This window comes from Manis javanica, chromosome 8 (assembly GCF_040802235.1).
Source record: "Manis javanica isolate MJ-LG chromosome 8, MJ_LKY, whole genome shotgun sequence".
Classification (NCBI taxonomy): domain Eukaryota; kingdom Metazoa; phylum Chordata; class Mammalia; order Pholidota; family Manidae; genus Manis; species Manis javanica.
In genome coordinates, this window is record NC_133163.1 from 39,621,473 (window position 1) to 39,640,519 (window position 19,047).

The 19,047-nt window shown below is 43.7% G+C and overlaps 1 protein-coding gene and 1 long non-coding RNA gene across 2 annotated transcripts; one reads left to right on the forward strand and one right to left on the reverse strand.

Moving 5' to 3' along the window:
• Positions 1 to 9,456: 9,456 nt before the first annotated feature.
• SIX6 (SIX homeobox 6) lies at positions 9,457 to 12,678 on the reverse strand. Its single transcript, XM_017671061.3, has 2 exons — positions 12,107 to 12,678; positions 9,457 to 11,039 (listed from the first exon to the last, which is right to left on the reverse strand). The coding sequence occupies exons 1-2, from the start codon at positions 12,676 to 12,678 to the stop codon at positions 10,871 to 10,873; spliced, it is 741 nt and encodes a 246-aa protein (XP_017526550.2). The 3' UTR covers positions 9,457 to 10,870.
• On the forward strand, positions 11,002 to 17,032 carry LOC118972260 (uncharacterized). Its single transcript, XR_005061115.2, has 3 exons — positions 11,002 to 11,072; positions 11,847 to 12,071; positions 16,089 to 17,032. It is a non-coding gene; the product is annotated as an uncharacterized lncRNA (long non-coding RNA).
• Positions 17,033 to 19,047: the final 2,015 nt, after the last annotated feature.

The following is a 19,047-nucleotide window of genomic DNA, read 5'->3' on the forward strand; positions in this document are numbered from 1 at the left end:
AAGTACCCTCCCAGGCCCGCATCTATATATAATTCATTAAGCTTCTAGCAGCTATTTGTATGTTGATGTGAATTGGTTTATCTGATTTTTTTGTTGACAACTGAGAAAAGATTTTGATAAAGGCAGAGTGAAGAGCACTAAAGGGTTTTTGACAGTTTGGGATGTGGAACCTATAAGGAGACAAGTGAAGAACCCCCAAAAGGAAAGGTAACCAGCCTATTTCACAGTCCTATCCAAGGCCAGTTCTTCATTTGCAATCTTAAACTCTCCTTTCCCCATCAGTAGAACCATCTTTGAAAACAGCTTTTGAGTAGGACCTTGTCAAGATTGTCTGGGGAAATATATTATGTCTCATAATGAAAGACTATGGGACTTGGAGTCAGAAAATCTGTTCTCATCACACTTTCATTGGGCCTGTGCAGAGGCAAAATTACCTTGAAGCAAGTGATGCTAGACTTCAAAATACCTCACCTGCACAGACCCCTTTCAAGCCCCTGGGAGAGACCCAATATGTTCACATAATCATGCATTTTTGGAAATTTTGTAAAATAAGATAATTGAACTATAATAAATCACTGTCTCTTTCCACTCCCATTTCCCTAGTCATATTTCCCCCAGGGCTAGGTAGCACTGGAATAACCATAGTAATTTTTGTAACCCAGTAGCTAAAGGGAATTTTAGTTTGGATACAGTTAATTTTGGTTCAGTGGTTTATATTTGTATAGTATGCTGTCACTTCTGTGTATTGTTAGGTTATTGCTAGCTGTTGTGGTGCAGGGATGCCTTGTAGGAATATTCCTACTGCCCACTGTACTGATTTATGTGTCACAACATGAATGTATAAGGCGCTTGATCACCAACTGGTTAGTAAGTGTTGTCAATGCAAAAGTTAGTTAGGCTGGGTCACCATTCAAGGAAACTTGAAATATTCTAAAATTTGTTTTTATGTGTGTGTGTGTATATATATATATATATTTGCTTTAATCAATTATTGATGTACAATTACGTGAGCAACATTATGGTTACTAGACTTCCCCCATTATCAAGTCCCCACAACATACCCCATTACAGTCACTGTCCATTTGCATAGTAAGACGCTATAGAATCACTACTTGTCTTCTCTGTATACACTGCCTTTCCCGTGCCCCCCCCATTATGTGTGCTAATCATAATGCCCCTTTGTCCCCCTTATCCCTCCCTTCCCACCCATCCTCCCCAGTCCCTTTCCCTTTGGTAACTGTTAGTCCATTCCTGGGTTCTGTGAGTCTGCTGCTGTTTTGTTCCTTCAGTTTTTTCTTTGTTCTTATACTCCACAGATGAGTGAAATCATTTTATACTTGTCTTTCTCTGCCTGGCTTATTTCACTGAGCATAATATCCTCTAGCTCCATCCATGTTGTTGCAAATGATAGGATTTGTTTTCTTCTTATGGCTGAATAATATTCCATTGTGTATATGTACCACTCTTCTTTATCCATTCATCTACTGATGGACACTTAGGTTGCTTCCATTTTTTGGCTATTGTAAATAGTGCTGCGATAAACATAGGGGTGCATATGTCTTTTTCAAACTGGGCTGCTGCATTCTTAGGGTAAATTCCTAGGAGTGGAATTCCTGGGTCAAATGGTATTTCTATTTTGAGTATTTTGAGGAACCTCCATACTGCTTTCCACAGTGGTTGAACTAATTTACATTCCTACCAGAGGTGTAGGATGGTTCCCCTTTCTCCACATCCTTGGCAACATTTGTTATTGTTTGTCTTTTGGATGTTGGCCATCTTAACTGGTGAGAGGTGATATCTCATTGCGGTTTTAATTTGCATTTCTCTGAGAAATATCCTAAAATCTTACTGCTCATATATGAAAGAAACTTCTTAGAGACTTTATCAAATTTGATACCAATCCTAAAAATTACTTATGGCATTACCAACAATGAGCTATGAAGCTAAAAGAAAGGTTACTAAACTATAAATAATAAAAATCTTGAAATCAACACATTTAGAAGACTGAAATTATCTATCTGAGACTGTACTACAGAACTGTTGTCATATAAAGAAGCAATCAAAGGACATATAGCAAAAAAAAAAAGAAAAGACAGGATATAAAGACTTCTAGAGGTGTACATGACAATTAATTACTAAAATGATTTTACTAGACATGTGAAAAGATGTTCAATGTTACTAATCATCAGGGATATGCAAATCAAAATCACAATGAGATATTACCTCACACCAGTCAGAGTGGCTAATGTCAACAAGACAAGAAACAGCAAGCACTGGGGAGGATGTGGAGAAAAGGGAACCCTTATATACTGGTGGGATTGCAAATTGATGCAGCCACTATGTAAAGCAGTATGGAGGTCTCTCAAAAAACAAAATAGAAATACCATATGACCCTGCAATTCCACTACTAGAAATTTACCCAAAGAAAACAAAATTACTAATCCAAAAAGATATATGCACCCCTATCTTTAGTGCAGCATTATTTACAATAGCCAAGATATGGAAACAATCTAAATGTCCATCAATAGATGAAAGGATAAAAAAGATTTGGTACATAAATACAATGGAATATTACTTAGCAATAAAAAAGAATGAGATCTTGCCATTTGCAACAAAATAGTTGGACCCAGAGGGTCTTAGGTTAAGTGAGGTAAGTCAGACAGAGAAAGAAAGACAAGTATCATACGATTTCACTTATATAAAACTGAAATAAACTCATAAACAGAGAAGAGACTAATGGTTGATATAGGGGAGGGAATTTGGGAGATGCGTGAAATAAGCAAAGGGGAAGATGAGTGAGAATGTTTGATATCTTGATCTGGGTGATGGTTACAAAAAATGATTTGTTATTATTTGGATTATACAATGTTTGTTCTATTTGCTAGGCTTAAAATTTTGTAATTGTGATTTCTTATACACAATTTTGTACTCATAATTTTGTATTCTTTATCTTAAAGAGTATCTTCCCCTCCAAATATGTAAGCTTCAAGCCCTACAAAATCTGGACTTTATCCTGTGACTTTGAGTAAGTAATGTGAGCCCCGTTTTTCTTATCTGGAAGGTGGGAACATCATATATGCTGACTTACCTCAAAGGGTTCTGAGAAAGTGAGATGGTGCAGGTGTTACAGAAAACCGGAAAACCTGGACTGGATCCCTGATGGAAGAACCAAGCGGCACTCGGAGGTCTTGGAAGGCAGAGGTTTATTTTACGCCAGTGGGTTCAAAGGAGAATGATCTCCAAAGGTCTGAGCCCCGAGTACAACAGGACCGTATCTTTTATACATTTACTACAAAGCTAAGGGGGGAGTCAGCACCCAGAAACTGTTGCGGTAGGAGCTATTAGGTCACTATAGGTGTATTCAGGATGCTAGTTATATTTTAATCTATTTCTGTAAAGGTTACCAGGATACCGTATTATAAACTAATGGGCTTCCATGACTATGATTATAGTCATGGGTTGTGGGGGGAAGAATACATTGTTTCAATCCCAAGCATCCAAGCACCTTGTGGTTCCTCTCTATTTCTGAAGCCTCAGTAGAAACCCTGTTTCCTTGGTTTTCTTGGCTTCTCACCACACCTGCCAAGAGTGGGAGGGATTTGAGAACTTTCTGATTATTTCCTCACCAAATGGACTTTATTAATAGTTATCAAGAGCCACACAAATGTACGTGGGATCACTGCTTCTTCCTCAAAGAAACAGACCTTGCATTTCCCCCAAGAGGTTATACGATCTTTTCAGTGATAATACTTTACACTGGGGTTATCCTGACTTGCAGGATGGCCAGGATCCCTTTGGAGAGCTTCACATAGATGACAAGTAGTCCCAGGGGAAGTTAAAAGCCTAGGAAAGAATGATGGTATGGTAGCCCATCCATTATCACTGCTGGAAAACGAACATGCTGGCTCCTCCCTGCTAGGGGCGGTGAACCAGTGCTACTGCTGATACTAAGGACCGCATTTAGCATTTAATTCAATAATATTCCATGAAACTAATATAACATTTTGTTTAAACTATTTTTCAATAAAAAGTTCAACAGTATTTCAAACATGTATGACATCTATGAAAAAACTATTTTAAAGGGGAGTTATACAGCTTATTTATTTGCCCTAGGATTTACCTAGAAAAAATGGGAATAGGGGAAGTTCCATTCACTGAAAACCTCTTATGTGTGAGAGTCCGTGCTGGATGCTTTATATACAATATCGTAGACATAATATCACTGGATATAATCAACCCCTTTTTGTAGAAGTAAAAACCAATGTTCAAAGAGTTGAGTGACTTGTCCAAATTCACAGTGATTAGGTATTTTAAGCAAGGTTTGTTTGATCTCACCTTCTCAGGTACCAGTCCATTGCTACACGATGCTTACAGTATAATTTCCCTGTTCCCATTTGCCTGCTTTAAATTGATAAGTCCAGCCCATACAGTCACAGTTGCCTGCCAAAATAATTCTGCAGATAAAATGTCTAGTATATACATACAGGTCTTTTGTTGAAACGCATATTTATCATGAATTTGTGGAAAGCCAGGAGCATATCCAGGTAACAAAATATGCTTTAGATGTGCTTAATCTAAATGAACAAATCTTTAATAGGAACTTAAAATACCTGAAAATGCTTGAATTGCTTAATAATCGAGTTTACCACCACCCAGACTATTCATGTATCAAGTTAATATGCACCATCTGAATTTAGATATTTGATTTCATACTAGAAAATTCAAGACTAATCTATTCAGCTAGAAAAACAAATAGTAAATCAACATTCTCAGGTTGCAGATTGACAAGACTAAAATGACTTTCCAAGAGGCAGCTTTATATACATATTTTATCAGAATTCAAAATTACAGTTCACTTGCTTCTGCCCATTAAATTTAAAAACTGAGATGAGTTTGGTAGCCAGCCACAAAAGCCAGGACTTTTCTGATTTAAGATTTTAATGAAACTCTTTTTATCCCCCTGGGTTAGCTTAAGCATGGGGTGAGATGCCAATCCACTGTTTTAAAATTGGACACTTTATCTGAATTTGTGTTTTTTTTGTGTTTATTTTTAAATTTTTAGGTAAAAAATAAAGTGGGGAGGGAGGAAGAGAGAGAGAAGGGAAAGGGTTACCTTGTAAGGGGAAACCGCCATCATTCTATAACAGACAATAAGTTAGGAATTATATTTTATACAGTTCAGAGAGTATAATAGCTAAAATTTTCAAAATTAAGATGATGACTCTTACCTTCCTGTTTGGGAAAATGTTTGTGTGAGAAGATGATTTTCACTTCATAAACCCAAAGCCACTGGATTCTGAAAAACAATATGCCTAGAGGGAAAATCATCCCAGAGAAACTGAAAAATTGGTAAGCTCCTAAACTAAGCTAGGAGGATTTCAGTGAACTTTGGGTTCAGCTTTTCTTAGTCATCTTTGCTGCTCAAATGAGCTCAGAGCTGGCAGTGCTCTTCAACAAATTCGAAACAGACATGTTAATTCATTCAATTTTAAAACATTGAGAACCTACTATTTAGGCTAGGCGCTGGGGATATAGGTAAGATTCCCTGCCCTTAAGGAGCTTACACTCCAGCTTGTCTATGCCTCGAATGTTAAGAACAAATAAATGCACAAATGTATACAAACTTGAAAGAACAAATAAATGCACAGATGTATACAAACTTTAAAGCCCACGTTTAGATAAAGTACTGTGGAGCATTAGAAAGAAAGTGGAAATGTCTCTGTGGGGAACCCACTACATCAAGATAGACTTTCGAGCTAGGGTAGCCTTGATGGATGGACAGGTCAGCAGTTGAGGTAGGGGGCGGCGCTCTGGGCAGAGGAAGCGACAGCGCAGGCGGACTGCGAGGACAGACGCACAGAGGCGCGAAACTGCTCCGGGATCGCCCTCACACCCCTTGGTCTCCAGACGAGGAGGCTCAAAGGGGAAGAAAGCCAGTTCTTCTAAAGGAGTTCGGGAATATAAATCTTAGCAAATAGAACTGTACGAAAGGATCTAGCCCGAGGATATTTGTAATAGCTGAGGCCGGAGCCGCCAAGGTTCCGAAAGAAGGCGGCTCCAGTGTCGGCGGAGTTCTGCCAGTTTACTATGTGGTCACAGACATCTGGTCCTCAGGGCACCCTGCTCCCGGTCCCCGTCCGTACGGCTGATCCCTCCGATCTTCCAGGCACGCAAAATCCTCTGGAGGCTTCAGGGCCTGCAAATCCCGTTCCCTGAGTCTGGAGCCTCCTTGCTCTGGGGTCCAAGCTCGCATAACTCGCGCGGCCCCGCTGAGCTTGTGGGGACAACTGCGTTCTCCCGCCCGACCCCCCCCCCCCCCCGGCTGCTTCCGCGACCCTCTGGCCCAAGCCGGACTCGCGCGGCCCGCCGGGCGCAGCCTCCTCACGCGGAGGCCCGGCGCGCGCGGCAGCTCCTCGCGCAGGCCCAGACCCGGCCCGCCGCTCCTCTCGCTCGAGGCTCACCAGCCGCCGCCGCGCCGCCAGAAGCTCGAGGGTGAGCGAGCGCCTCACTTGCTGCCAGAGCGCGCATGTGTGTTTATCCCCTCACCTTGTTTTTTTAAAAATTTAATTTATCCCCCTGGTTTTGCAAGGTATCTCTTCTTGAGCTATTTGAGTCAAACAGTCTAACAATAGGACTGGCTCGAGGTCTACGCGTCTGAGAGGTCCCAGGGCGCTGGACGGAAAAGGTGGGTGTGTGGGGTTGTCCCTTCAGAGTCGCGATCCAGACTCTGGTGGCAGGAACTACTTCCCGGGGGCTGTGGGCCCACTATGGGCTTCTCTTGGGGAACACAGTTCGCCCGACCTCCTGGCTCAAGGCCGCCTGCCCTAGGGGACCCACGCGCCTGCCTCCTACCGCCATCTCCCGGCAGGCCTCCAGGGGGCCTCCCCGCCTTGGCCTTCGTGTCGGTCGCTCCGGGCCCGGGAGGTGGGGGCGACCGCACGGTGGAGGGACGCGCCTCGGGGCCCGGGCCAGTGAGCGGACAATGACCCCTTCTCCCCTTGCCGCCGCCGCCTCCCCGACACCGGCCCCCTTGCAGCCCCCAGGCAAACCTATTAGCCATTCAGGCCGACAAAACCCCGCGGCCCCGCGCATTGTCCCGCCGAGCGCTCGGCCACCGTCATTAGCCCTGATTACGCTGAGCCGCCTGACAGCCCTGCGGGCCGCTCGGCAGACCCCCCATTCACCGCCACCCCCCGGCCCCGCCTCACAAAAGGAGCGGAAATCGTCCGCGCTGCCGCGTCCAGGATGAATAGAGCGAAAAGCTGCTTCTCCTCTCCTCCCGCCCCATTCACGTTCTCTTTTGGATACAGTATTTTTTTCCTTTTTGTTAAAATTAGGGAGAAAGAACGAGGTCAAGGAAGATTTTGCTTGAGCTCCTTGCCTGTCAAATATTTGTTTAATGTAAACAAAGAGCAAGTCCTCCCCCACCCGGAGCCTCTCCTCCCCTCCCTCCCAGATTTTCATAAACAAACTAGGGATGGGAAAAGCGGCGGCGGCTGCAGGGAGGTGGAAGAAGCGGGGGCGGGCTGGGGGCGCGAGCGCGGCGGGTGGAAGCAGAGTGGATCATTAAAGTAGAGAGGAGAGGAACTTAAGCATTTGGGACGTAGGAGCAGCCATCGCACTTTTGCTGGAACTAGCGGGTGGTTGAAATATTTATAACCTGGAAAGTAGTCTGAGCTAGGGCTGGGGTTTAATCCTCACCTTGGTCAGGTCCATTGAAATTTAAAAACGCAGCCCCTTTCCACTCAACTGGGGTAACTACTTTGTGGGACATTGTTACAGGGAAAAAAATTACAGAAAAGAAAGGAAACCCATCGTATGGAGATACCTTAAAATTCAGAAACCGTCAACATTGCTGCTACCTGGAATTTTTTTTTTAAAAACTCTGGACCGGGATAAAAATGATACGGAAAAATATATTAAAAAGAAAACGAAAACGTTTACAATATCTGTTTCTGAGTATATTTGGACCAATTAAAATAAATCTCAGCGTGACGGTTTGGACCAATTTCCAACACGTGATCTTCAAACAATTGATTATTCACAAAAGCAGGTGCCACCAGGTTTCAGATAAAAATTGTAAAAAATCTTTTAAATAATCTCATCCCTCAAGATTCTGTTTTGTTAATGTAATCCTTAGGCAACAAGTTACTTTAAGCAAATTAGATGTACTTTAAAGGAAAGTGTATGCTCAAGGCTTTCACCAAAATAGGAAGAAAAATCTTCCATAAGCGATGGGTTTTCTTTCTTTCTTTTTTTCTTGCTAAGCAATTGACAATTATTTAAACATTATTCCTAAAGAGAAAGTTAGGTTTTAGCAGTGTTAACCTTTTTTTCTTGAGAATGCTGAATGGACATTTCCTTCTGCTTTTAGGCATCATTTGAACTGATGTGGGAGTGGGATTTTTAGAATCTCAAATTCCTTTACATTATCCCACAAATTAGTCCTTAATCTTCCCTCTTTGATTTGGAAGCATCAGCTTAAGATAAATTTGCCAACTGTCCTCACCAAATGCTGGTTCTGGACAGCTTCGAGTTAGGATGTAGAGCTGGGAACAAGACAGGAAATCTGTTGATTTTTCATTGAAGTACAGAGCTCCTTGGCACATACAGGACTAAAGCCAGTCAAGGGAGGCACCTAGAGTGCAAAATTCTTGGAAGTCCTCACTCTCCACTCTCCGAGCCTTGCACTCGCTACACTTGCTTGATTTTAAGGGTGAACAGCTCCTTAAATTTTGGACTCTTAAATAAGTGCCTTCCTTACTTCATCAGAATTCTGACCCTACTTCTTGCTATTCTAGGAACCACCCACCAGGGCCTCTGAGAAAGAAAATAGCCCTGAGGGAACTCTACCATCCTAGTGTTTCAGGACCCACAGAAGGGCATTTGCTTGCTTTCCAGAAGAACAGCTTGATTACAAATCAAGCCCCCACTCCTTCCATCTAGAGGTCTTTTGCAAGAGAGTTTTTTGATTGTCAACAGTTCTCTGGATAAGGGCTGCTGTACACAATGACAACCATTTATAAAGCCCAAATAAGACCAAATCCGTTTAAGGGATTTGGAAATAAAAATCAACTTAATTCATCTCCAGGGCTTTCCCCATAGATCTTGCCATTTGACTGATCTTTGTCTTCCATGACTTATTTTTGTTTGGTTTGTACATTAGCACTTCTGCCCAAATAAGTTAGCAGGCTTCGGAACCAAAGAGTATTTCCTAAGGACAGAAAGGCAATCTGAAAGGAGTCAGTCCAGTGTGCTGTGGGAGCTCAGGGGGTGGGAGGGGGGTGGGGGGTGGAATTTCAGCTCCAATGATTTAAAAATCAATGTCAAATTTTATAATATGCAATTCATTTCACTCGGAAAAAAGCTCAGAGACACTCTGGGTAGCATTTAGTTTTTTTTTAGTGCAAGGACAGTAAGTGTTTTTGTTTATTTTGTGTGTGTGTGTGTGTGTGTGTGTGTGTGTGTGTGTGTGTGTGTGTAGGAGGACACTTTGGGAGGCAGTTAAATCCTAGGAATATTTGATATTTTAAATTGAAGCCATTACACGACAATGAGGCTTTGGAAAGCTTGTTTTATGTTTAATAGAAATCAGATCTTTAAAATGCCAGTTATTTCTCTGCAGCCTTCTACTTCATCCCAATATATGACATAATTTTATCCTGTCCCCCAATCTCAGCATGCCTTTTGCAGAAAAGTAATCTATTTGATTAAAACCCATGTCTGCAGCAAGAAGATACTAGTCTAGTTATTAACAACCTCTCCTATCTTCTTTTGTCTTATTTTAATATGAGTTCAATCCTAAATGCATTATATATTCACTCTAACATGATCATGGGTGCCCACTGCTTTTGTATGGGAGGAGGCCTAGAAGGAGGTAGAAAGCCTTTCTAACTTCAGAGCCTGGGTCAGAATAGTCCTGCATTTTTATGGAATAGGACTCACAATTGAGTCCAGAGTTGGCTTCCCAAAATTGTTTCTAAAAGTCATTAATTTTTCATACGAGTGTCAGACAACTCATAGTTACCTGTTTTGGGGATTGGGGAGTTGCCTTAAAGGGATGCTCATGTTGCCTATTTCTAGGTTTAAATATATCATACACACATGTATGTACATACATGCATACACACACATACAATTTGAGGAGATGGTGGTTATGTACCCACCGTGAACTATTTAAAAAATACACCAGGAGACATAAGAGAAGGCTCTTAGATGTCGAGAAGACTCTCCTGAGATCCTTTGCACAAAAGCCCTTTCCTGTCTGGTGAAGAGAATACTTATTTTTAGTAGTCATAGAGCAACTTCCTTAATTAAGAAAGGTTGCTCATCAGGATTTTATTGTTTGGCCTCTTCACATAGAACCCACTGGCCCTACCTTGTGCCTTTAGAAACAGCAAGTTCCCAAGATACAGAGAAACCCATCACAGCAGTCACTTAAATAAGTAAATAAACAGCATATATATATGTTTTGTTTTTTAAAAAACTTTAAAGTAAAAGTTATGCATATATAACATTGTCCTTTTGACTTGAAATACCCACGGGACATTCAGGGCAGGCGCTCAGCGTACAGTTCAGGTTCCGGAGGCATCTTTGCAGCAAAATCCTTGGGAAAAAGCAAAGCGAGAATGTGCCTCTGGATTGGTCCTCACCGCAGGCTTCTAGGGTAGCGGTCGGAGGGCGCCAGTGGAGCGGGCCAGCTGCGGGGCGTGCACAGCAGCCCGAGGTTCACTGGCCCCAGGTCCCTGGCCACCACGCTTCGCAAGCTTTGGGTTTGCTTGGTCTCTCATTCTCTCACCTTCTTTCATTTTTTTCGTTTTTTTTTTTTTTTAACACCGGATTCTGTTTCTGAGCGTGCTGGATGGGCAGCTCAGATGTCGCACTCGCTGTCGCTGGACGTGATGGAAATGGCCGAAGTGGCTGCCTTGCTGGATAAGCTGGCGGCTGGGCTAGCGGCTGCACCCAGCATCTCAGGCGTGCCCTCTTCCTCGGCCCTTAGCGCCTGCCCGGAGCCTTGTGACAGGACCTGCTGCTGGAGTCTATGGGAAAGAATGAGGCACAAGTCACAGCGAGTAACATAGCCTCCCGTCGCCCCTCACCCCTTTAACTCAGCGGTCAGCCCGTTCTCCCTCACACCCGGGCAGTTAAAGTGGGTAAGATGAGGCTACAGGCTGGGCGGAGTACGCGGCCTCTTTGCCGCAGCGCCCTGCAGTTGCCCCATCCTTCCGAGTCCTTGGCTCCCCATCTTCCCAGTCTGAGAGAGGATGCTAGCTCTCAGGGTCATTCCCAGTTTGGCCAGTTTGGCCACCTTTGGGAGATTTACAACATTGTCAGGATCAACGAAGTGTCAGGATAAATGAGGACAGATCAGGCCCCGGGAATGGGGACTCCCTTCCTGGGGTGCACGCCTGGGTCGGTGCCCCAGAGGCTGGGTCTGCCCAAAGCTAAAGGCAGAAAGGGCTGCCTGAGAGTTGCACGGAGCATTTGGACCTGGGGGAAGAGTTTGGGTTCTTGGTTAAAATGTTTGGCTAATTGAGATCCACACAATCGGGATGAAATCCCTAAGCCGAGATCAGTTTGCTGTTTTGAGACGGCTGCCCATGCTGGGAAGAAAACTCTACTTCCCAGTTCTTAGAAAACTTTTCAAGGCAGTAGAGGATTCATCTATGCCTTAAAATAACAACACTAAACTACCACATTGCTAATACCACATTGCCAGGTTTCACTTACCAACAGGAATCTGGGCCCAGGCTGACAAGAATTAACTTTGAGCCTTAGGGTCCTTGATTGTTTCTGGGATTTAAATTTTTATTTCTTACCCCCTGCACCCTCCCACCCCAATGCAGCCTTGGTTTGGTGATTGGAACTAGGTGCTGGAGCAACCCAGGCATCCAGAACCGGGAGAAAGTGGGGAACCAAGACTCCGGAAGGAACTCCCACCCATCCGCCCAGGATACCAGAACTCGGCGGGCTGATAACCGAAGACAGAGTGCTCTCCCAACTCCTGCGGAATCCAAGTCGCCAGGCCCTTGGGTAAGGGTGCCCGGGGTGCTGCCGCCCACCTCCTCCCGGTGAGTGCAAGGCGCAGAGGCCTCTAGGTACCCACCTGTTCTTGGCTGCAGCCGCTCGGTCCCTTTGTCGGCGGTTTTTGAACCAGTTGCCCACCTGCGTAGGGGTCAGTCCGGTTGCCTGGGCGAGCTCACGCTTTTTGCTGGGGTTGGGGTATGGGTCCTGCAGGTACCATTCTCGTAGCAGGTGCCGCGTGCGCTCCTTAAAGCAGTGTGTCTTCTGTTCGCCGTCCCAAATGGTGCGCGGCAGCGGGAACTTCTTCCTTACGCGGTACTTGTCCACGGGCCCCAGGGGCCGTCCACGTAGCTTCTCAGCTTCCTGATAATGCGCCTCGAGCCACAGCGCCTGCAGCTTGGCGTGCGACTCCTTGGTAAATTTGTGGTTTTCCAGGATATGGTAGAGCTCGCGGTAGTTGCCACCGTGAAAGGCCACGATGGCTCTCGCACGCAGCACCGATTCATTCTTATTAAGGGCCTCGCAGGCCGCAGGGGCCACGGGCAGCGACCAGAGGAAGCGACCCAAGCGCTCCACGTCGCCGCTTTCCTCCAGAGTCTCGCATACTCCGGCCACTTGCTGGGCACTGAAATTCAAGATGGGCAGCTGGAACATCGAGGCAGGACGGGCGGTAGCGGGGGCGCTGAGCCACGGCGGAATGTGCAGCAGATGCCCGCGGGTCGGCCGGGTGCGCCAGGCTCTTTAGTGAGACGGCACGGGGCAGCCGGGACTCACAGCCAGGCTGCAGCGGCGGCGCTACTGCTGAGAGAGAGCGAGCGGAAAGATTGGAGGAGGTGCCGGCTCCGCCGCTCGGTTCGGCTCGGCTCGGCTCGGCTGGGCTCCGCTGGGTTAGGGCAGGTAGGCCGGCAAGAGGGCGCCGCTACTGGGGTGGGCGGATTGGCAGTGCGGGCGCCATGGAGACCCCCTGTCAGTCACTGGTCGGCTCTGCCAATCAAGACTGCGACCAGCGTGCCCTGGCCATTTCAGCACCTCCCCGCTCTCGACAGCGCCGGGCGTTCACCCGTGGACTTCTCCTCGGTGTTTTGCAGAACTATGAGGAGAAGGAAACGACGTGCAAGTGGCTGGGAGAAAAAGGCGAGAATGGCAGTGTTTCAACATCCCCACCTTCCACTTCAGCCATGTTGCTACCGCCTCCCACTCCCCAAAAGAGGCAGTAATGCTACAGGAATCCCACTTAGGAGCAATGCACTGTCTGGGTCAAGAAAGCTCCAGAGGACAATGAGGACTGGACCAAATAGAAATTCTCTTCGAATTCGCCAGGTTTAATTGTAACGAAACAAAACCATGTGGGGAGTGCACGAATGGGAAGGGAGTGGAAGTGGATCACCTCATTTCTTCCCAGCACCCATCCCTGCCTGCGTTTCCCCATTACCAGCTGCCAAAACAGCCAAACGGGAAGCGAATCTGAAGCAGAAGGAATGGGACCGGTGATCTGTAAAGAGGTCAGTTTGGACTCTATCCCCACCACCTTCAAAAGCCTCCTGAAATTATTTTAATTATGAGCTAGAACACGCACAACTGATAACACAGGTGCTGACCACAAAGTCAAACATTCACAAGAAAAGGGGCCTAGCAGCCCAAGAAAGTTTAGACTTTGCAGCAGCCCCCCCACCCCAGTTTAATGGGCTTGAACAAATGCAAAGCATAACCACATCTAAAATGAGAAGTCATTGGTAGGTAAGGACAGAAACTTAAAAGCTTATTTCAAAGATCTTTTTAAAATTATCGATTTGTTTTTCTTGCAGGCTAATTCTGTCCTACCCTGTGGTAGAACATTTAACTCGAGCTGGGGATAGAAACTCTAACCTTGGCCTTTTAGCCCAAGTAAAAAAGAGAAGGGGAGGTATCAGAGCAATGGGGGCAGAGGCACAGAAAAGGCTGCCTGGTGGCTGAGCACTGACCCCTCCTGCAGAGAGGAAGGGCCTTCTTAGCAGATCGGCTTTGGGGCCTGCAGATTGAATTAGCAACTTTTATTGATTCCCAATTGACTTCCACATCAAACTGTTTTCTGAGGCCTCTGGTCAAAGAAACCAGGATCTCACCTGGGCCTTGATAGGGGATTGTTTAGTTAGAAGAAAATAATTGGGAGAGGAGTTCAGCACAAATGTCTGGTGAATCATCTTTGGAGGTCCATCACCAGAAAGAAATTAGATACTAATATTCACTGTGGAACTGAACTGGGCCAGGCCGTCTTTTCTTCAGTATCAAGTACAATTTGTATGTGGCTTGTACAGCTCTGGTAAATCAGAAGACAGATAGATAGCACAGATGGTTGGAGGTGTCAGGTCAGATCATGCTATGCCTGAGTGCAGAGCAAAGCTTGTTCTGACGGAAAACCCTGATATTATTTTCACAGATCTTCACAGTTCACTCGAAAAAATAGCAGAGGGGAAGAAAAAAGCCCTGTAACCATTTACATCATTTCTGTGAGATAGCCAGCCGCCTCAACAAAGAGGCCTTCTTTTTTAAGAGCTAATTTTCTTGAAATGCGACAGGGCAGGGGCAACATAGAGAGGGTGATAAGGATAATCAAAGCACAAGCTTGGAGCATCTTCCAAATCCTCCGGAAAGACAACTTTTACTGAGAAACGTCCCACACAAGGGCCCAAAACATGCTGTGTGGAAAACCTGGCCAGTGGTGGAGGCTGGGCAGGGGTGAAACAGGACCTCAATCCTGGCACCTCTGGCAGGGGAAAGAAACCATTCCTTGCTCCAGCCTGCAGAGGTCTCTTCATATTCCTGTCAGGATGTCTCTCCTGAGCATAATCGCGTCACGCTCGCTCACAGTAGAAGCTTCAGGTCTGCGAGACCTTTCAGCCCACGAGCCCAGAGAGGCCCCAAGCCGCTAGGGGTGATGGGGAAGTTGTGGGTGCCCCAGGGACCGCACCTCCCCACACCCTTTGCTTAACAGTTTGAAAGCTGCGGATTTGGGGGAAATTGGCTTCTTGCTCCTTAGTCTTTGAGAGCAAACTGTGTTAATTTTCCGAATCTAGATGTCTTATCTAGGTACCAGGAAAAGGGAATATTTATCCCATTTCTTGGACAATAGTTCTGCAAATATTAGAGAGGGAATTGAGGCTTTTGCGTGTTTGGAGCTCTTGGAGACTGGGACCGAAAGCCTAGGTTGGCCGCGGTGCAGCCGCGGGAAAAAGGTGCTGACTGCAGGCAGCTGTCAGCTCCGCAGCATGCGGTGTGTGGGCGCCAGGCGGACGGGGTCTTCAGTTAGGAGATCCTATCTTCGCCATTGCAGGGAACTTGGTTTAACTTTATTAACTTAAAGGATGTAAACTGCCCCGGGGCACCTTGAGATCACTATTCGTTCATCAGCTTTACTTGAGGAAGGGACAAAAGGAAGACATGTGTGATCCCCCCAATCCCTGGAAATGAGAGAAGCTCTGCCGGGTTCCTTAGAAATAACGCCACTGTGGAGAAGGTGTGACCTCACCCCCACCCCACTCTTAAAGCGTAGTTCTCCCGCGTTTGCTAGATGAAAGCTAGACCTCCGGGTTGGCTTACCTTGATTTTACAGAAGGTTACATTTTTTCCAGTTTTGAGACTGCGCCAATCCTCCAGGCAACCCCTACGTGCCACCCCTGACTTCATTTTTCTTTTGCGCTTGACCAGGAAACCCAGAAAGCGCAGCGTCAGCCCTTGGCCTCAGGCCTATTTGGGCAACTTTGCAACTTTGTTTGCAATTTTTTGTTCCTGGTTTGCAGCTAGTAGTAGATTTGGGAGGCCTTGCGCAAATACTCAGTTCTAGCTGGGAATTCATAGACTTCTATTTTGCTTTCTGCAGAATCAGAGTTTTACTTTATGGGGAAAAATATGAAGGAAAACACGGAGAAGACAATGTCCCTGGGCAGATTCTGTGTTAACTGTTCAGTGAGGCAGCAGCTGGGCAAAGTGAGCTGTGAGGTTCATACCAGAAATCAGAGTTCAGTCTGGGACTTCTTGCACATATGGGTTTCAACCCTCCTTTTGACCCTTTTGATTTTCCTTTCTAGAGGGACATGTGGAGCCTTGAGTACACCCTGCTGAACAAGTTAGAAGACAATACATCCTTACCTCTAGGTTCCAGTCTCTTGTTTTGTCTTGTCTTTCACTTTTCCTAAGTAAATGCCTGTAAAATAAGTGATATGTCTGTTTTTTTTCCTACACAATTTCACAAAATCAGAGCTTTTAAGAATGTAGTAATTGAATACATCTGAATTCGTTGATAAAGACATTTGTACTGTATTTGATAGTCACGGACTGCAACACAATAAGCTCCCAGCCTTTTGTGTATGACCATTTTGACTTTGAGAGGAAAGATCTTGGTTTCCCTTTCCTGGGCCTCAAAGCTGTGTGTTACCAGTAGGTGAGAAAAATGTTAAAAAAAAAATTGGAAAAATTTAAAAGGCATTTTACAGTCTTTGAAATTACAGTAAAAATTTTTACACCCAATTTTTTTTCATGAATTTAGTATTCTGGTTTTCAGATGATACCATATACACATAGATATATTTGTTTCTATTGGTGGTCCAAATCTTCAATTATGGAATCAATTCAGTATACTAGTTTTAAAGTATTAACTATCTCAATAAGCTCCCAAGGTAGATTGCTCTATTTCATGCATTCCTCCCCTGATAGGATGCACCATAACAAAGAACAGAGATGCCTCTTTATTGTGTGTTTCTTAGAACAAAGATAATTTGAGAAATGTTTTGTAGATTTTCTGGCACTGTAAAATGAACTGACAAAAAAGTGTTACAATTAAAGTATTCATCTAATTTTAAGAGATTAGCAATTTTTTGTTATTTGCAAAATTATTCACTAGATATTTTTTAAATGATGCAAAATTGCTTATGTTATTAAGTGGAGGAAATTTTTATTAGCTTAAACATGGGAAAATGTACCATTTGAAAGTAATGATTAATTAGCAGTAATGTTTTTTTAAATGTTAGGCTGACTATGCAACTCTGTTTTGACTTCTAGTTTGCTGTTGCTCTTAGGCATTTAGAAGAGAATTTGTATTTAAGCCAGAGTATATTACATGTTTTACTCATTTAAATTATGATCTTAAATTCACGTTTCTCTCTTTTTTTCTGCTTCTGTGGGGTAAGCATAAGTCTGGACAGGGCTAACTACACCACAACATAGCTTGCCTAGAGCTATGTATCAATGGGCTCTTGTGTGAAGGATTAATTATTAAAAATAAAGCCAGTGTGTCACTTATAAACACTTTATTATCAATAATGAAACAATAGTTGAATGACTAAAAGAATGATTAATTCATACTGGAACTTAATTTTTTTCTATCAGCAAATTATTTTTGACTATTTTCAAATCCAAGATCAAAGTATCTTTCTAAAATACACATATAAATCTTAAAATTCAATGACATGAAAGAGTGTAAATTTATTTATGTCCTCTGGGATGAGCCAAAGGTTCACATTAAATTGTACATATGTCCTATATATGTATAAACTACATGTATTGTACGTATAGTAAATAATAATTCCCTTCTAATTACTATAAAATCAAATAGAGGCATGAACCTCTAATAAGATACCTTAAATTCTCTGACTTGATCTAGTGGGTGGCAGAAAATATTTTAAAAATATTGTGTTATAAAAAATGCATTTACTTGGAATCTTACCCTTCAAAGCAGCAAATCTCAACAAAGGACAAATTTTTATTCCCCCTTCCAGCAGACATTTGGCAATGTCTGAAGTCGTTTTTAGTTGTCACAATTGACATCTGTTGGGTGGAGACCAGAGATGCTGCTAAACATTTTACAATGAACAGGGCAACCCTATCACAACACAATGTCACTAGCACCACTTCTAGGAAACCATGTTTCAAAGGATGTCAAAATAATCAACAAAGCATAGACATGCAAAACCTGCTAAAATGCTGTTTATTCTGGAGCTAAGGCACTTTGAAAGGAATCGGTGCTCTTTTAATTTCACTTAGGTCTAAGCCATACCAAAAAAATATGTTCCTAAGGACCTACTGTAATTTTGTTTTTTCTTAAAATTTACTGTAATGATACTTAGAGTGACTGAATACATACACATTTAGAAATATTTCTGGGAAAAGTGGAGTTTTAATTGTATCATGTTAAAATCTATGTTCTCTGAGCAATTGGTGGGACAGACAGCAATGGTTGGAAGTTATCGCTCTGTCACTCACCACTTAAAAATGAAAAAAAAACATGAACAAGGAAGTTAAATCATATTACACAACTAGTTAGTGTCAGAGATAACCTTAAAGCCAGAATCAAACCTCTATCCATTATATATATATATATATATACCTTGCTTTCCCTACCCAAAGAAGGTGGTATAATTTCAGTTGAGTTTGAGGGCAGAGGATCTGAATCACACCTGAATATTTATTGGTAGCTCCATGTGTAAGGTCCTATGCCTTTTCCTGCTGCTGTGACTTTTAAGAGTTTGGTGCAGTCTAGTTCATGGATCTCAAAGAGATTTAAACTATTCTGGGTCTTGTCAAGTGGTGTACCCTTGCAAGGCCTAAAAAGTCCTTGAATCTCAAATGTGACACTGGGTCTTCCAATTATCTTCTTTGGAAAGTGGGATTGTTGAGTCTGGGTATATTGAAGACTTTCCTTTGAGTCATCACATTGTATACTAGGAGGAAAATGGAACTGAATCAAGCCTTTTGGGGAGGAGAGATTTGACTTGAGGTGCTGTAAGACTTGGTTTAAGTAAAAAAAAAAAATCTCTGAACTCTTTTGTCAGGTCTTTCAAAAGAATAACAGTGATGCTCACTAGCATTTCTATAATTAACAAGCTGTCAACATTTCTATTATGACCACAGAAATCTATTACAGATCACAGAATTGTGATAAATGTTTCTTTAGGTCTGAAATGTTAGCCTTCATCTTCTTTTCAGCCTAAGGGCAATTTTTGAAACCAATTTTGTTTCAATCATTTTGGATCAGTTGTTTGGTTGTTTTGG